Here is a 17,681-nt window from a genome sequence, read left to right on the forward strand (position 1 = left end):
ACAAATATGAGATATGTCTTGTGACATCATGGATTTAACTTATTAATCAAATTTATTTTAATTTTTTAAAGAAAATAAAGTAATGTTATTTTACATATTTTTTAAAAAAATTAAATTTATTTAATTAATTAAATCATGAATTAATCTACTAGGTTAATTTTTTTTATATCGCAGTCTAGGTTAAGAGACAAGTTTGCCAAACTAGATGAAGTTTAATAATCATCCGTTATTGTAACACTATTTCCTTGTTTGCATTAAATATGTCTTCTTCCAAATCAAACATAAAAATGTTTATATGTTTTTTATATGTGCCGAAAAGGAAGAAATAAAAAAGTTAGATATGCTTGTAAGTGCTTAATAGAAAAATAAATAAGAAAGATAAAGGTGATCATAATCTTTTATTTTCAATATACTACATTAAATTTTATTGCATTTCATCAGCATATCTAGCTTATATCAGACCCAAAGCACTATTAACTTGTTAAATAAGTACCTCCGATGAATCGATGCCACGTCAATGTGTTCGAATCATTCTCTATGGACCACATTGACATGGAAAAGGAGCTGGCAGAAAGCCACCTTGCCATTGTTATTATCTTCTCATTGCTTTTGGGCCTCGCTAAAATTTGTGTAATCGCGAATTGGAAAAAAAAAAAAAAGCAAGTTAAAAAAATATATGTAAAGTATAGTCTTTTTTTAATCAAAGTTTAAAAAGAGAGTTTCTAGTATAATCCAATTAAAACTATAGTGTATGTAATTAATCAAATATTTTTAAAATTATAATTAGTATAAAATACAGCACACAACACCATAAAAATCAACCTTAATCGTAAACTCTAGACAATAATTAATAATAATTGCTTGTATTTATCGGTAAAGGTCTGATTCATCCTGATAAATCTTAATGTATTAGTCATTTATATTACCATTCTTATAATAATAATAAAAAAAAAAAGATCAAATAAAATTCTTTTTTTTCTCCTGAAATCATAGGATAAATTACAAGAATCGTTTTCATACATCATTACACTAGAGGGATCATTTATAAATTTAAAAATATGGTATAAAAAATGTCTATATTTTTTAGAAAAAAGTATAAAATCCTATTTGTGTACCCGAATCGTCCTTACACTAGAGGGGTGTTTTGGATATAAAAAATTTGTAATATTTTTTTAATTTGGACGGCCAATATAATTACACAATATCCAAGGAGGTGATTGTTACCCTTTCCTTACTTGTCGAGAGGCAGCACTTAAATAAGTTCTGTCCGTGATTTTATTTATTTTTGAAGAGGCTCCTGCGATGACTCGAGACCAAGTCAATATTGCTTTTGTATTTATTTTCCTTTAATTGACGGACAAAAAGCTCCATATCATGCCGTGGCCCACGTGAAGGTTGCTTTTTTGCGTCTCTTTTTCTCTAATTCGTCGGCTTTTTTAATATAAGAAGTTTTCAGTTGAAAAGTGCATGGAAGCATCACTTACCGGCTTACCGGCTTTTTATCACGGGCACAAGAAGACCTCTCATGTTGATACTTCCTCATGAAGATATGAAGCCCACGAAAAGCATCACTAATTTTTTTATAAAAAAAAATCAATTTTTTAAGAAACACCGCATCTCGAAACGGTCACTTTTAGAAGCAAAAGCAAGTTCTTCGCCGGAAGTTATTTATGCTCACTGAAACATGAAGGGGTAGAGTGATGAGCCAAACCTGCCTGACTTGTAAGCAAAACAAGGCCAAGGAGGCCATTAACTTCACCTCTTAATGCAAGTCTTCTACTACTGAACCAATGCTGTTCAACTCTTTGAGCACCAGATAAATCAATTCACGTATTATTCACCAATTTCCCATTCAGCTAATAAGTAGAGAAATAAAAGGGTTGAAAAGCAATGTTAAGCTTGAGGTGATGATTTTGCACGTCAATAAGCCAGACTTTAAAAAGAAAACATGCAGCAAGACTAAATCAAGGGGCTCGTTGAAGGACCGCAAACATAAAACTAGCCTGTGAGAGCAGCATTGAGAGCACTATGCACATCAACTCCAATTTGAGCTTCAGCTTTCTCGAGGTCAGTAGAGGCCGAGCTTAGCTTCTGGGTGAACTCTGCAAGACCCTTCTGAACTAGGCCGGAGTCAATTTGATCAAGGGGCGCGGCCTCAACAGCAACTATATCAGCAATCGAGTTGGCATGGATGAATGCAAAGCCACTGCTAACAAAATATTTCTTCACTTCATTTCCTTCAAGTACTGATAGTACCCCAGGTTTCAGTTCTGTAATTGTTGATACATGTCCTGGAAGAACACCCATCTGCCCAGTTGATGCTGGAATTATGACCATGTCGACCTGAACAAAGATGTCAAGGCAAGTAAGAATTCTGATGGCCAGGAATGTTCATTTAGTTACCTGATTTCAGCCAAGGACAATAGCCTATCAATATTTTTCATCCTCTCATGCTCAGGCTTTTGAAAATACCCATGGTGGAATCTACACATTGCGCAACCATGTAAGCATACCAAAATCAGGCCGGTGTTTTTTTTTTTTTTTTTTGTGGTGGACAGCAGGACAGTTCTATTTTTCTAGGTACTTTGTAAACAGCATCTCAAACATGGAACAGGTAACCAAGGGGTGCAATAAGAAACCGATACTCCATGGCAGCATTCATTTTCTAGCCAACTTTTCAGACAGTTAACAATTCCCTCTTCTGCAACAAATACCTTTGTGTACTCTTAACTTAGCCAGAAAAGGAAAGGATCCCCTACAGCTAAAAGATGTGGCATAGTGTAGCTATAATAGCAAATAAGAGATGGTCCTATGCAGCAGAGTTGAGTACCCTTTTAGTTTGCAGCTCAGAGAGGTTATCACCCTCCCCTCTGTCTGTGTGTGCATGGCAAAAACAAGAAAAATGCTTTAATAAAGTTGCTCCTGTGGTCCTACCCATTGAACCAAGTTCAAATTTCAAATTCTCTGTCAAATAAAGGATCAGATAACCAGCTCTTTTCCTCACTAACAGAAAGAATAATTCCTGACAAGGCTAGGGTTGGAAACGGGGTATTTCCCCACCCATTATTGGAATAGGAGCAAGGCAGAGTCCTACTTTTCGAATATTACCATATCTTTATCTGCTATTCAAGGTCAGATGGAAGAATCCAAAAACTAGAAGGCATGTCTTTCAGAGCTGAAGGAAAAGCACAATCTATCATGAACAGGAAATGATCTCCAAACATACTTAAGCTGCAATTTTAGTTTTCAAATTTTGAAAACAAATTAAAATTCAAGCACTCTTTTACCGCTAAGATATAATCTTGGTTGTTTAAAAAAGGAGCAAAAAATAGAAATTATTTATCAATTTGAACTCTATTAAATTTGTCAGGTTTTCAATCTATGAGGGTGTTTTGGGAGTGTGGTAGCGGTTGTTTTTCAAAGTTTTTTTCACTCGGAAATGCATCAAAATAATAATATTTTTTTTTATTTTTAAAATTCATTTTTGACATCAGCACATCAAAACGATCTAAAAACATTAAAAAATGATTTTAAGCAAAAAAAAATTTTGGGAAACATGGTTTCTACCATGTTCCCAAATGAGCCCTGTGTGCAAAAGGAGCTGGAATAAAACAATCATGGAAGAGGAGTGAAAAGGAGCTCCATAACACCTAGGATTAAAAAGGCAAAAAGCACACTCAAAGAAATGATGACAATAATGGCAAGGAGATAAATTAAGATCTAAGGATGACAGGCTTCCTCGCAGCAAAAAAGAAATTCGCACAACAAAGTATTATTTTTTGTAGGTTCCCAGCAGTGCAATTATAAGCTACAAGAAGAGAAGAGAAGATAAATGCATGCATTAAGCTTGGGAGGCATAAGCTGATGTTCAATGAAAAAGAAAATTGCGTTAACTGACCATAAATATTCAAGTGACAAAAATGGGTGGAGCAGCAACATGATCGAAACATGCCAAAAATTCCTGCAAAAACATGTATGTTTGTTTGGGAGTGTGGTTGCGGTTGCTTTTCAAAGTGTTTTTTGAGCTGAAATGCATCAAAATGATGTTTTTTTATTTTTTTTTAAATTATTTTTGAGATCAACACATCAAAACGATCTAAAACACATATAAAAAAAAAAAACTTTTTAGCAAAAAAAAAAAAGAATTTTTGTGGAATGCCGTGCAAACGTTCTCAAAGTATGCACTTGCTTGGATTTTATTCAGAGTTCAGTCAGAAAAATGCACAATTAATTTACCAGTTTTGGTTGTAAACAAAGATTGGAGATCCTAGGAAGATTTAATAGGTTATGTAGCTTCAAATCAATCTTCAATGCTTCAAGACAAAACAAACTAAAAAATGAGATCAAAGCAAATACAGAAGTGTAAATCACGTGGCCTAGATTCATGTGCTTGGGCCACAAAGTGTCCAGATAGCATGAAGTAATAGTCATTTAGTAAGCTTGGAGAATGAAGCAACTGGTCCAAACCAGTTCTTCAACAGTTTGTTTCAAGGCTGATAGAAACACACAATAACCTGGCTAGGCATACCAACCAACAATCATTCTGTTTCTTAAGAATGAAAATATTTATTGTTGAGAGTAATCATTAAAGACGCATCGTCAAGCCTGTTCAAACAATCACAAAATACATTTTCAAGACCAAAGGAGCTCTCCTAAGTCATGAGATGATATACATGAAAATACTAGTTTTCAGACTTTATAAACTGTGGAACATCAGAGATATATCCTTTTCGTGAACTTCTATTGTTGTGTGCAATGTTCCTATCAATTTCAGTTTCAATCCAATCATTATGGCATGGTTCCACTTTTTCAGACATGATAAATAGCAGGATCATTGGCATACCTCTCCCTAAGACATGATCAGCACAAACAGGATGTGAAACACTAGTGAATCTTGTTAGAATTGATTCTAGGGTGTAACTAAGCTGCAGATGTAATATATCCCATCTTCAACCCAAGGATATATCAGCAACGATCAGCAAAAGCAAGAATTTCACAATGCTAAAAGAAATCTTGCAAACCATTGATATCTTAAAAAACAAAATGCACACTCTGCAAGTCCCTAGAGCCATACGAATCTCAGCCTACTGTATTTTACACCTACACAATGCACTGGTATAAAATCTAGAACAAACGCTAATCCCCAGTTAACTTATTTTTATAAAAAATATTGACTCGATTTACTTCAGTTACTTAGTAGAATGCTTCGAATCATATCGAGATCCAAACAACCAGCAAAATGGGCAATTTCCAAAACCAAAAATGCAGACTCCACCACATAACCACAAATTCCAAAATGCATCAAATTCACTAGATTTATCAAGAAATTAAGCAAGAGGCATGCATCTTTAAGCCCGGGTAAGGGGAAAAAACACCTTATTTTATCATCAACTCTCAATCACTGCAATATAGAAAAATTGCTTCGGATCACATCAAAATCCAACCAGGCACGAATTCCAAAATACGTCAAAATCACCAAATTTATCAACAAACAAACAAACAAAAAGCACACATTTTTAACCCCGGATGGAAAAAATACGCACCTCTTTACCAGAAATCTCAGAAGCATAAGGAAGTACGAAGTTGACAGTGAGCTTAGAAGGGATAGCAGAAGGAGTAGGAAGCCGAGGTTGCATGAAAGAAAGTGGAGTCTTTGGTGGGTCCAAGTTTGGTGCCACTTTTTTCCACGCCTCAGCAAATGTTGAGTCAATGGTTTGTGCTGCTGGGAGACCAGTGGAGAAGAGTCGAACCCGAATGGTTCGGGCTAAGATTCCGGTGGTGGCTCGGCGAAACATGGTTGCTGTTCTTGAAGGGTCGCTCGGCTATTGCAAGGTCGGAGTTGAGGGGTGGTGGGGTGGTGTTTTGGTGGGGTTGCAGTGGAAATGAGAGACGGGGTGATGGGGGTAAATTACGGGCTCGGGGTGTTTTTGGGCCTGTTTGGTTTTGTTAATGAGGTAACATTCGTTCGTCGTGGAATGTTTGCATAAAAAATACAATTACAATTTACAACAAATATACTAAAATAATTTACAACTAATATACTAAAATGGAAGGCAGAATTAAAACACCTTGTAGGAATACTGTAGCTCCACGTTCATTGTCTCTCTTTATTAGATAATACGGTTTAAAAACATGCTTACAAGAAGGGTACTAAAGGAATTTTCGCATGCCTTATTTATCCTTATAAAAACAAAATTATATCTTAACCGCATGGTAAAAAGATTTAAGGCATATTTGGATTTTGGCAGCGATATGTTTCAAAATGCTTTTTCGCTTAGATATACATTAAAATAAATTTTTATTTATTTTTTAAAAATTATTTTTGACATCAGCACATCAAAACAATATAAAAACATTGAAAAAAATCATTTTAAACAAAAAAAATATCAAAATTTTTGAGAACGCAGTTTTAACAACAATGATGGGTATGCATATATTGCACTCATGAGAACGTAAAAGGTGTTTGCGTTCTTCACGTGGTGCGCATGACATCTGCCAACATACCATGTTATTGAAAGAGACACAATGTCCTCTTTTCTGTTTATGCTGCGTGTGTCTCTACTAGTAATCAACTTAGGTGCTTTTGGGGCTTTTTTTTTTCTCATACTTTTATCTCTTCCTAGAAAATTATAGTTTAACACTCATTTTTTTTTTTTCAATTTTTTTTTCTAATTCTTTCTTAATTCTTCTTGTATAAGTTTTATTTGCTTTTAATTTTATGCTTTAATTGTGATTCTCATTCATTGGATTTTTAATTCATATTCTTGGCCTTTCTATAAAAGTTTTTTGGTTTTCAAATTTATTATTTAATTTAAATTAATAGTATTATATTTTTCAATCTAGTCCTTATTGTTTCGATTTCTATCTTTTTTCTCAATCCTTTTATAGGAGATTATTATTTTTTATTTCATCATTCAGTTATAAAAAATAATTATATATCAATTCTAAACACTCATTGCTTTTGAACTTCTCTATCCTTTCACTGCACTTTGTTTTTCAACTTCACTCGTTAATTAAATATAAAAATTATTTTGTATTTTAATTTTGACCCTTATTCTTTCAATAGTTATGTTTCTTAAACTCTCTTGTGTATTTTTTTTAAAAAAATTATTGCTAGACATTTAATTGATGGAGAACTTGACTTCATGATTGTTTCATATTAGGTGTTTTGGGTTTAATGACTTGAGTCACAGGTTTTTTTAATAAAAAAAATATGTTTTTAAAAAGTTTTTAAGATGATGTGAATTTATTTTAAGTTAAAAAACTAGCTAAAATTTGGATTTTGAGAATTTAAAAACTCATATTTTGATTTATCAATCATAAAAAATGAGTTTATTTTTAAAGTTCTTCCAGCTTGAAGATCGTTTATTTTAGTTAATTTTTTGTTTTTATTTAAAAGAATCACATTGTTAATAAAAATATATTTTGTTAAAAAAAAAACTGAATAAAAAAATGGAATTTTTTATTAAAAAGTACAGTATTTTGTTATAAATATCTATTTTAATCATTACACAATCAAATAAAAATAAATTTCAAAAAATCGGCCTTGTCGCTTGGCACTGCTGTAATCCATTTGATGGCTTCTAGGCCCTGCCAAGCACAGGTAGAATGAATTCTAAGGCCCAGTTTAAAACTACTCTGTTTTTCATAAGGCGTTTGGGTTGTCTTGAAATGAAATTAATTTGTCGTAAAATACTCAACAGCCCATCCATGCAATGGATTCAGTTCAGGGGAAAAAAAAGAAAAGAAAAGAAGAAAGACCTGCTAGCTAAAAAGAACACAATCATATCGAGTTCCTGTCTTCGTGTCCCAGTTTCTGTCTTCAATGGAAGATCAAAGAAAACCTGAAAAAAACAAAACATCAACAACCTCAAATCTCTTATGGTTCTTTGGCGTATCAACATGTGTAAAACTCCTATTAATCCCATCATACCATAGCACGGATTTTGAGGTCCATAGAAACTGGCTAGCTATAACACATTCACTCCCTCTCGATCAATGGTACATTGACAAAACCAGTCCTTGGACTCTTGATTACCCACCTTTCTTTGCTTATTTTGAATACATCATCTCCTTTTTTGCTCACTTAGTTGACCCAAAAATTGTAGACCTTGAAAAGGGACTCGATTATAAGGCAGAGAGTGTGGTTTTATTTCAGAGATTGAGTGTGATTGTGTGTGATTTGGTTCTTTTATATGGGGTTTATAGATTGAGCAAGAATTTTTCTATGGGGTTTAAAGAGAGAGTTTTGATGTGGGTTTTGGTTGTTTGGTCACCTGGGCTAGTGATTGTAGATCACATGCATTTTCAGTATAATGGGTTCCTGCTAGGGTTGTTGATGATGTCGATTTCGTATATGATGGAAGGGAGGGATTTGATGGGTGGGTTCGTTTTTGCTGTTTTGTTGTGTTTTAAGCATTTGTTTGCTGTGGCCGCTCCTGTTTATTTTGTTTATTTGTTGAGGCATTATTGCTGGAAAGGATTTGTTAAGGGTTTCTGGAGGATTTCGGTTTTGGGAGCTGTTGTTGTTGCTGTTTTTGCTGCTGCTTATGGCCCCTTTGTTTATCACGGGCAGGTAATTCCTGGTTTCTATGATTCTAGTTCTTGTAAGAATTTAGTCAACACCAGATATTGTTTTTATAGCTGTTTTCACTTTTCATACCCTGGTATAACTGTTAGAGAGAGTGAGAGACTGATGCAGTTATATTGTTGTTACAATTTTTGTGGTTCTTATGTCACATTTTGTTTGATTGTTTCTTTCTTTCCTTCCTTTTTTGGTATCTAGGAGACCTAAAAGTCTTGTGATCCCAAACCCCACCATCCCATACCCAAGAGCCTTACACGACTCGAACACAGGACATGCTCAATGAGCTATCTGGGTACCATCAAGCTACAACTTGTGGTGGTGTTTGATTGTATCTTAATGTGAAATCATCATAAGCGATTTTGTTTGTGATCAAACATCGTTGAAGATGAGGATTTGCTAAAAAGACCACTTGCATTTGTTCGTATGTATAAGCACTGAAATGAAGATGGAGTTTATACATCCACTCTACTGTTAGGCTTATTCAATCTGTATTCCTAATGCACACACTTGACAATTACTTGCTTGAGCTATCAGAAGAGATTCTAACAAACTCAGCAAATTCAAACTGCTGTCACTGATGTTTTGAATATGCAGCGACTAGCATCTTGGTGGTAGACATGGTGCTTTTATCAACATATTTAAGTTGTTTCCTGTGTTATTATTGTGCACTCAATTGACTTCTCTTTCTAGCTCAAACTCACAATGACACTTGTGTTCACACAAATGATCTTTGTAGGTTAATGGTAGTGGTTGATAGTCGATAACTAACTGCTGAAAGTCATAAACTATTTCTTGTATTACTTCTGCTTAGCGTATTCATTATATAACTCATACTTTGCAGATGCAAAAAGTTATCGGCCGCATGTTTCCTTTTGGAAGGGGACTTTGCCATGCATACTGGGCCCCAAACTTTTGGGTGTTTTACATTATATTAGATAAAGGGCTCGCTTTCTTACTCAAAAAACTTGGGCTGAACATCCCGGTACCGGCAGCCTCTTTCACTGGTGGGCTAGTAGGGGATTCGTCACCATTTGCTATACTGCCTCAGGTAATTCTGCAGAATATTCTTGAAGATGGAAACGATGTTGATGTCATTAAACCTGATGCCATATATCTAGCAAGGTGCTTCATTTCTTAAAATTGATTTCAATAAGTTGGTGGCTCTTATCATTCACGAATCAGCATCAGCTCAGCTATAGTGTATAATTGATTGATTCTTGCGTGATTTGGAAAAATATGATCTGGCAATGGAAGAAGCTGACACGCTCCCATCTGTCATCCATGGCATGCCTACAGGATGAACAGTTCTGTCGAACATATTTGAATTGATTAAATAATGATTTTATTTACAGTACTAGGAGATTGATTTTAACTCTAGAACATAGTTAATTTGCTTATTTTTCTTATTTTATTTTCTAGCTGCTGCTAGATGTAATTTCATATATCTAAATTTAGTCACATGGCAGGTCACCCCCTTGACAACATTCATTATGGTCCTGCTTGCCTTATCTCCATGTCTTATCAAGGCCTGGAAGAATCCTCAGCCACGATCAGTCCCTAGATGGATAGCTTATGCTTATATGTGTGGCTTTTTGTTTGGGTGGCATGTTCATGAAAAAGCATCACTCCACTTTGTCATCCCTTTGGCAATTGTCGCAGGAAACAGTTTGGAGGATGCAAGGCATTATTTCTTGCTTTCTATAGGTATGCTGAATTGTTCCTTATTTTCAAAACTTTCTAAATAAACATGGTCTTGGTAGCAATAATTATATGAGAGATTTGAGGCAATTGTGGTAGAATTGGGTTTGGAAATTTAAGCAGTTATATGGGATTTTTTTTTGGATTGAATTCCAAACTTCTGTATGTACTGGAAAGGTTGAATCCCCATACCCCGTAAACCCATTGTCCAAACCCCATAACATCACACTTGCTTGTGCAGGCATATTTCACTGCGCTTAGATAAATTCCTCTAGCCTCTCCTGTTTTAGAGGATATGTTTGTTGTTTGGTTTTTGTTTGCTCAGACAATCGATGCGCATAAGTTTAAGCATTATTAGCTAAGCGCAGCCAGTCCAAGATGAAAATGAGAAGGCTTCTGCGAGAATAAATCCTGAACAAGCATGAAATCTAATTCTGTTTGTGTTGTTTGTCAGTGTTGTAATTGCAGAAAGACCCTTTTTTTAGCAGACTAAATGCATTTTTGAACGGGCTAACTGACTAGATCAAGGGAAATTACTTTAGAACATCAGAAAATGCGAGCATGAAGCAGGGTCAGCCAAATTTAGAGTGGTTTCAATTTCAATTGCAATTGTTGGTTCATGCTTCTTTATGTCTAATGCAGTGTCTTGCTACTCGTTGTTTCCCCTTCTATATGAAGCCCAAGAGTATCCAATCAAAGTGCTGCTGCTGCTGCTACATTCAGTTCTGATGTGGCAGAGCTTTTCTGCACTATTCACCAAGGATGCGACAGCCAAAGCAGTAGTTTCAGCAAAGAAAACAGACAGACAGGTGGGTTTGAAGGGAAGTTCCAGTGATGTTGTTGAAAAAGGAGGATTCTGTATCGGATGGATTGGAAGGTGTTACCTGTTTGGTCTGCTGGCTGTTGAGATTTGGGGTCAGTTTCTGCACCCTTACCTTCTCGGAGATAAGCTTCCTTTTGTACCACTTCTATTAATTTCTATATATTGTGCACTGGAAATTATGTACTCATGGATATGGCAGCTAAGACAGATTGTCGTATCCCCCTGACTCGTCATCCCTCAAGTAGACAGCAAATTTTGTGACTTAACACTTCAGTGTTTCTATTAGAAAACTTGCATTGTGTTGGAATGTATACTAACTTTGACAAGCGTAAAGTCTCTTAAGGTTACTCTGTTTCTCGTTGACTCGGAGCCTGTGTCGGTATTTGTACAATGTGGTTTGAAAAATTTTAGGCACTTTTTTGGGAGTATGGTTCGATGTTTTTTTTAAATTTTTTATTTTTTAAAAAAATTTAAATTAATATTTTTAGTGTTTTTTATTGTTTAAATGTTCTGGTGTTATAAATAAAAAAAGTATTGTTTTAATATATTTTTAAGTAAAAATCATTTTGAAAAATATTATGCATTATACAGGAGGTTGCCAGATGATTTCATGGGTTTTTGTAAGATGTTAGAGCATGATAAGCTCAAGCTTTTTAACCTCGTTTTTAGGATAACATTTGGTTACTATATCTCAAGATAAAAAGACAGACGGCTGAGATGGAGGGTATATATTATGATTTTTTTATTGTTTTAAAATGACAAAATTTACCTTAAAATCATTTTAAAGACATTTATTTTATATTGTTAATTTATTTTTTCAACCATATATATTTATATTGCTTTTGCATTTATTAACAAAAAATAAGTCGTGTTAGAGATGCGTTGTTGCATTGTTTACTCCTCACAAATTATTACGGATTGAAATTGTGTATTTTTTCGGTTGAATTTAAAAATAGAGGACTATAATAAATGAATATAATAGGTAAGTTAGGTGGTGGTTTTGAATATTTTTTATTTAGATTGATTTTGGTTTTTTGAATTTCTTAAGGCAATGTATAGGTCTATCAAGATATTTAGTGTATTTTCTATACATTTTGGATTAAAATAGGTTCTTAAGAACAAAAAATGAAGCCCTTATTTTTTATACAACCTCTAGTTATCGGAATATATAGAAAGCAGACAATGCCTCATTTATTGTTATTGTAAAGCTCCTATTTGTTTTTAATGGCAAGACCCGTTGGGTCACCAAATCTACGCACCTTGGTTCATTCTAGTCTTTAATATTATTTTTGTTGTTACTGCTATTTTATAATCAAGTTCAAAAACATTTGATAAAAAAACAATTGAACTCAATTGAGTCTATGAGTCGCGTTGCAAGTTTAATCGGTTAATTCGCAACATCCATCTCTCAGTTTTTCAATTCATTATTAAAGAAATTGACTATGGTCAATATAAGGATAAATATGATTATTATTATAGTTTTAAAACTCTATTTAGAGGTCGATCCGAATCTAAAATTAGGTCAAGAGTTGTGTTGATCATTGATCCATATCAACACGAGGATACAAATGATTTTTATTATAATTTTGAAACCCTATTCGGGAGTTAACCCAGAGGAAAGCCCAGCCCATGGGACAAGATGGTCAACTTGGGTTAATCCGAAACAAAATAAGAATAAAAATGATTATTATCACAAATTTTAAAAACTAACTTGATGGTTGTCTTTGGAGTAAAGCTTGAGTCAATAAAAAATACAAGAAAAGAACATATTTTTTTCTTGTGTTTTATCCTGGATCAAGTAGGTTATAAGTTGGCTTGAATTTTTAATCGTGTGAAGTCAAGTCAATCATTCTTTTATTTTTTTTAAACTCGAAACAATTTAGACCTTGGATTGGTCGGGTTATGTTTAACATCTAACAAACACATAATAAAACAAAATTTCTAGTCCAATTCTAAGCATTAGAAAATACAGGACAATATAATTATTTGTCCAATTCTATCCAGTTCAGCTCTGTCAAATCCAATTCAATCAATATTATTCAACATACCAGATATTACCTTATAATTTTAAATGGATAGTTATCATTTAAAAATGCAATTCATGCATTGTTAATTTAAAAATATATTATTTTATAACATAGTCCAACTCAAACTTGATATATGATTGATTTTCCGCTCATATCTTGGGTCTAAAAAAGTTAATCTATAGTTAATTGAGCCAACCTAACTAATCAATTCATGCTTGGTTGTTTCAATGTATCAATCCAATATCTAATCAAAATTTATTGAGTTTTTTTTAAATTTCTTTATAAAACAATGTTATTTTTTTTTTTTTTATTGAAGTTAAACAACATGAAGGTAATCTGAATTTTAGGTTGGTTAACTTTTCTGATTTTAAAAATTATGCAACAACAAAGACAAAAGTAAAAAATAAAAAATAAAAAATAAAAAAATCCTCTTTCATGGGCTGGATTTGGATGATCAACACTGACAAGAAAAAAAATCCCTAAACCCATATTCCATGCGAAGCCCATAACGAACATCGCTCAAGTATAAAATACTACAACTAGGGATCCCATTATAGCCGCTAGGGTTTTCTTTCTTGTTCTCTTCGCAGCGCCAACAGCAGCAGCAGCGCCAGCAGCAGCAGACATCTCTCAACAACCACCGCCATGGCTGAGCAGGTACACTTTCTCTCTCTGATCTTGTTTGTTTTTTTCTCATGAACTCAAACGATGAGTCCTTCAAATCTGGTATCGATCTGATTTGTTTATGTTCTTTTTTCTGTAGACGGAGAAGGCATTTTTAAAGCAGCCTAAGGTTTTCCTTAGGTAATATAAAGCAGTACTGCTTGTTATTACCATGCTTATGATGGTGTTACTTCTTTGTTCGTGTTTGTTTTAATGATGTTTTTGTTGTTTAGCTCGAAGAAAACTGGAAAGGGAAAGAGGCCTGGTAAGGGAGGAAACAGGTTCTGGAAAAGCATTGGGTTGGGTTTCAAGACACCCAGAGATGCCATTGAAGGTTTGCGCCGCTATTATTCTGTTCGCATCTTGGTTGTTTAATGTTATGTGTGTTTCTGTGGAGACATTTAAATGCTCCTTTTTGTGTGTTTATGAGCCTCTGTTATATTTTGATACAATTTTTTTTTGGTTTGAAAATGTCGAATTTGTCTTTTTTGCGAGACTGTGCTCTATTTTTTTTTTAATGTCTGGAAGAGGTTTTCGTGTTAAGCTCAAGAAAACTTGTTTTGCAGTTAATTTTGTTAGTTTAGAACCCTGCCAATGTCGTCTGCTCTATAGGGTTGCCCAGACCCGCCGTTTGCAACTGAATTTCCACTGCTTAGTTTATTTGATTAAGCTGTCTATGCTTGCGGTGTTGCTGAGCAATTTGTCGGCAGAATCTCTATTCATTCCTAATATTAGTAGGAATACAGTAGCACAAAACATCTTTTTTGGAATCTTGTTTTAATTCACCTATAAATCAGTTCGCTGCTATGTGTTTTTCTCTTTGATTCACTATTGTTCCGAGTGCTTGTCGCAATCTTTTTTAAAAATTCATTATCATATATATATATTTGCTTTTTAGCTGGAATCTGATTGTTGAATAGTTGATGGAGTGTGGTAGCTGCAATATATTTTCATTGCGGACTGGCATATGTTAAACACACACACACACACACACACACTTGTAAATGGTTTAATGATAGGGTTATTTGCTTTGCATCCTTTGATGTGGTTGAAGTGTCTTGGCCTTGGACAGCTCAAGGTTATTTATCCTCTCATTTACTTTTCTATCTCGAAGTTGTTATTTAGTTGCTAGTTAGCTGTCTGCCTGATGTGTGCTTCAATTGATTGATCATGTTGATATTATATATTTGAAATTGCTTATTTGAAATTGCTAGTGACTTGTATGCTAAGCAGGAGAATGTGCTGATCTTGCACTTTCTTGCAATTGTACACGCTTAACGCAGTTTTATGATTGAGGTTGTATATCATGTTTTCAGGAACTTACATTGATAAGAAATGCCCATTCACTGGGACAGTTTCTATCAGAGGACGTATCTTGTCTGGTACTTGCCATAGTGCAAAAATGAACAGGACCATTATCGTGAGGAGGAACTACCTTCACTGGGTCAAAAAATACCAGAGGCAAGGACACTTGTTTATTCAATTTTCATGCCACTGTTTCGTCTTGTTTTTTTCTCGATAAGATGGCAACAAGTCATCCTCTCTTTCTGAATGCTAAGTTATATTTGTTGTCTCGCTGGTATCCATCAGATATGAGAAGAGGCACTCAAACATCCCAGCACACATCTCCCCATGCTTCCGTGTCAAAGAAGGAGACTATGTCATCATTGGTCAATGCAGGTTTGTATTCAGCAGTATTCTTCTGTTTCAAATCCAATTATTTTTCACCACTTGCAAAATCTGATGAAATATATTTGTTTTTTATTTATTTTGCAGGCCATTATCAAAGACAGTGAGGTTCAATGTGTTGAAGGTAATTCCAGCAGGATCTTCTGGTGGTGCAAAGAAAGTTTTTACAGGCATGTAAGAGGTTTGATTCTTAAATGACGTGATGCTGCCAGAGATTCATATACCTATAGGCGATCTTGGCTGTGTCAGCCTTCAGATTAAATGAACTGATCCTTTTGTTTTCCTTGTATCCTAGCTTTTGGTCTGTTTCTGTTACTATCAAGGATGATCTAGATTGAAATTTTGAGGATATTAATTGCTTTATTTTGCTGGGTGTTATGGTATTTCTGATTTTTGTCAGCAATATTCATCCTTTCCAAATCTCTCCCACCAAGAGTTTTCCTCCTGTCTGGAACAAGTTTTTATGGCTCCTTTCCCTATCTGCAATTGTATTGCCCCATGCTTGTCTGTTTCCCCATTTATCATGATCATTGTGCATTTTAGCATATTGGCAACGCCATTGCAGGGGAAAAATCTCCCTCTTTTAACCAGTCTCTTTTATCTGTCTTCGTCGATTGTGGCGCTATAATTGTTTTTAGTGGGGTTATTGATGTTTTTTGTTTTATTTAAAAATATATTTTGTAATGTTTTAAAAATTATTTTTAATAATAACACATTAAAATAATTTTTTTTAAAAATTAATTTAAAATAAAAAAATATAAGATTTTTAAATTATTTTGAAAGTAATTTTAAAACATAAAAACAAACTGGATAAAAATAAATAAAGAATTTTGGGTTTTGTTTGTTTTTATAAAAAGTGAATTTTAAAAAATTATTTTCTAATTTTTTTTGTATTTATGTGTTATTAAAAAACTTGGATAATAAAAAATATTTTTTGGTCAAATGGAAAATGTATTTTGGTTAAATAAAAATTTGGTTAGGTTTCTAGAAAATTGTTTTTTTTATTTTGAGCGAAAATATTTTTTGAAAAGTTATGAAAATTTTAGAAATATTATAATATTTATCTATTATATCAAACTTTGGTTTTTAAATATTTTGATTATGTATATTTTGTTTTTAATCTTTATTTTTTAATTAAAATTTTTTATTTATTAAATTTGTTATTTATTTTATTTGAAATAATTTATAAAATATTTATTATTATTATTTTAATTTTTTTATCTTTTAATTTTTTTAATTTTATTTATATTTTATTTTATTTTATTTGAGATAATTTATGAAATTATATATATTTTATAATTTTATTATCATTTAACTTTTTAATTTGTAGAATTTGTTTTTTATTATTTTAATAAACTTGAAAAAAAAAAATATTAATAAGTTAATTTTCAGTTTATTTTTCATGACATAACTAAATATTAAAAAAAAGTATTTTCTAACCTATTTTTATTATATTATCATTATTAAAAAAATAATTTACTTTTTTAAAAATTTACTTTTAAAAAAAATTAATTTCGAACAAATAAACAAACCTGATCAGTAAGAAATTTCCAAGCAGATGTTTTCGGTTTGCCGTATGTTTTACGTCTAGCAATAACAGGACCCACAATTTGATTTATGCTTTGATGATGCATGACTCTCCTCGTAAGCTATAACGTGTTTTCAGATCTTGGAAGCTACCTGGCATCTGCTATGAAGTCTTCATCTACGGTAAGATTTGACCAAAGAAGTCACTGGTCCTGCTGTAAAATGCCTATCCAGCGTTTCATCTACTTCCTGAAAGACTTCTTTAATCTCACATCTCCACCTTCTATTGTTCACCTACTTAATATTGGCCGTTCATCTCTACTGCCATACCTCGTTATTGAACGGAAAGTACTGCTTCTAGTTAAAAAAAAAAAAAAAAAAGCCCGTGACTAAATCACCGTATAGCCACCCTCGATAACACTATTATAGTGTCTAGTTTTTTTTTTTTTAAAAGTTATTTTTTGGTGTTTCGAAAATTATGATTTGTAATTTTATTTAAAAAAATTTCAGTTGTGTTATGCATTGGTTTTATAGGTTTATTTATTTTTATCTTGATTTTAATCTTTAATTTTAGATTTAGATTTGTTGAAAGTGGAGTTTTATATTTTTTTTTTATCATTTTGTTTTCTATTAATTTATCAAAGCGCTGACTTGAGTTGACTTGAGT

The 17,681-nt window shown here is 33.1% G+C and overlaps 3 protein-coding genes across 3 annotated transcripts; 2 read left to right on the top strand and 1 right to left on the bottom strand.

Annotated features, from left to right (window-relative positions):
* Positions 1–1,817: 1,817 nt before the first annotated feature.
* On the bottom strand, positions 1,818–5,945 carry LOC118049472 (ATP synthase subunit delta', mitochondrial). The gene is made up of 2 exons (XM_035059476.2): positions 5,544–5,945; positions 1,818–2,343 (listed from the first exon to the last, which is right to left on the bottom strand). The coding sequence occupies exons 1-2, from the start codon at positions 5,793–5,795 to the stop codon at positions 1,999–2,001; spliced, it is 597 nt and encodes a 198-aa protein (XP_034915367.1). The 5' UTR covers positions 5,796–5,945; the 3' UTR covers positions 1,818–1,998.
* A 1,750-nt stretch (positions 5,946–7,695) lies between these two features.
* Positions 7,696–11,469, top strand: LOC118049473 (dolichyl pyrophosphate Glc1Man9GlcNAc2 alpha-1,3-glucosyltransferase). Its single transcript, XM_035059477.2, has 4 exons — positions 7,696–8,575; positions 9,429–9,635; positions 10,054–10,291; positions 10,928–11,469. The coding sequence occupies exons 1-4, from the start codon at positions 7,826–7,828 to the stop codon at positions 11,332–11,334; spliced, it is 1,602 nt and encodes a 533-aa protein (XP_034915368.1). The 5' UTR covers positions 7,696–7,825; the 3' UTR covers positions 11,335–11,469.
* A 2,178-nt stretch (positions 11,470–13,647) lies between these two features.
* LOC118049474 (small ribosomal subunit protein uS17) lies at positions 13,648–15,850 on the top strand. Its single transcript, XM_035059478.2, has 6 exons — positions 13,648–13,792; positions 13,899–13,939; positions 14,032–14,132; positions 15,115–15,259; positions 15,389–15,478; positions 15,575–15,850. The coding sequence occupies exons 1-6, from the start codon at positions 13,781–13,783 to the stop codon at positions 15,663–15,665; spliced, it is 480 nt and encodes a 159-aa protein (XP_034915369.1). The 5' UTR covers positions 13,648–13,780; the 3' UTR covers positions 15,666–15,850.
* Positions 15,851–17,681: the final 1,831 nt, after the last annotated feature.

This window comes from Populus alba, chromosome 14 (genome assembly GCF_005239225.2).
Source record: "Populus alba chromosome 14, ASM523922v2, whole genome shotgun sequence".
In the NCBI taxonomy this organism is placed as follows: Eukaryota; Viridiplantae; Streptophyta; class Magnoliopsida; order Malpighiales; family Salicaceae; genus Populus; species Populus alba.

Coding starts and splice junctions, on each gene's coding strand:
- LOC118049472 (XM_035059476.2), bottom strand. CDS start 5,795: ATGTTTCGCCGAGCCACCACCGGAATCTTAGCCCGAACCATTCGGGTT. Junction 2,344..5,543: donor CTGAGATTTCTGGTAAAGAG/GTGCGTATTTTT, acceptor ATCTTTGTTCAG/GTCGACATGGTCATAATTCC.
- LOC118049474 (XM_035059478.2), top strand. Junction 15,260..15,388: donor TGGGTCAAAAAATACCAGAG/GCAAGGACACTT, acceptor GGTATCCATCAG/ATATGAGAAGAGGCACTCAA. Junction 15,479..15,574: donor GTCATCATTGGTCAATGCAG/GTTTGTATTCAG, acceptor TTTATTTTGCAG/GCCATTATCAAAGACAGTGA.
- LOC118049473 (XM_035059477.2), top strand. CDS start 7,826: ATGGAAGATCAAAGAAAACCTGAAAAAAACAAAACATCAACAACCTCA. Junction 8,576..9,428: donor CCTTTGTTTATCACGGGCAG/GTAATTCCTGGT, acceptor CATACTTTGCAG/ATGCAAAAAGTTATCGGCCG. Junction 10,292..10,927: donor TTATTTCTTGCTTTCTATAG/GTATGCTGAATT, acceptor TGTCTAATGCAG/TGTCTTGCTACTCGTTGTTT.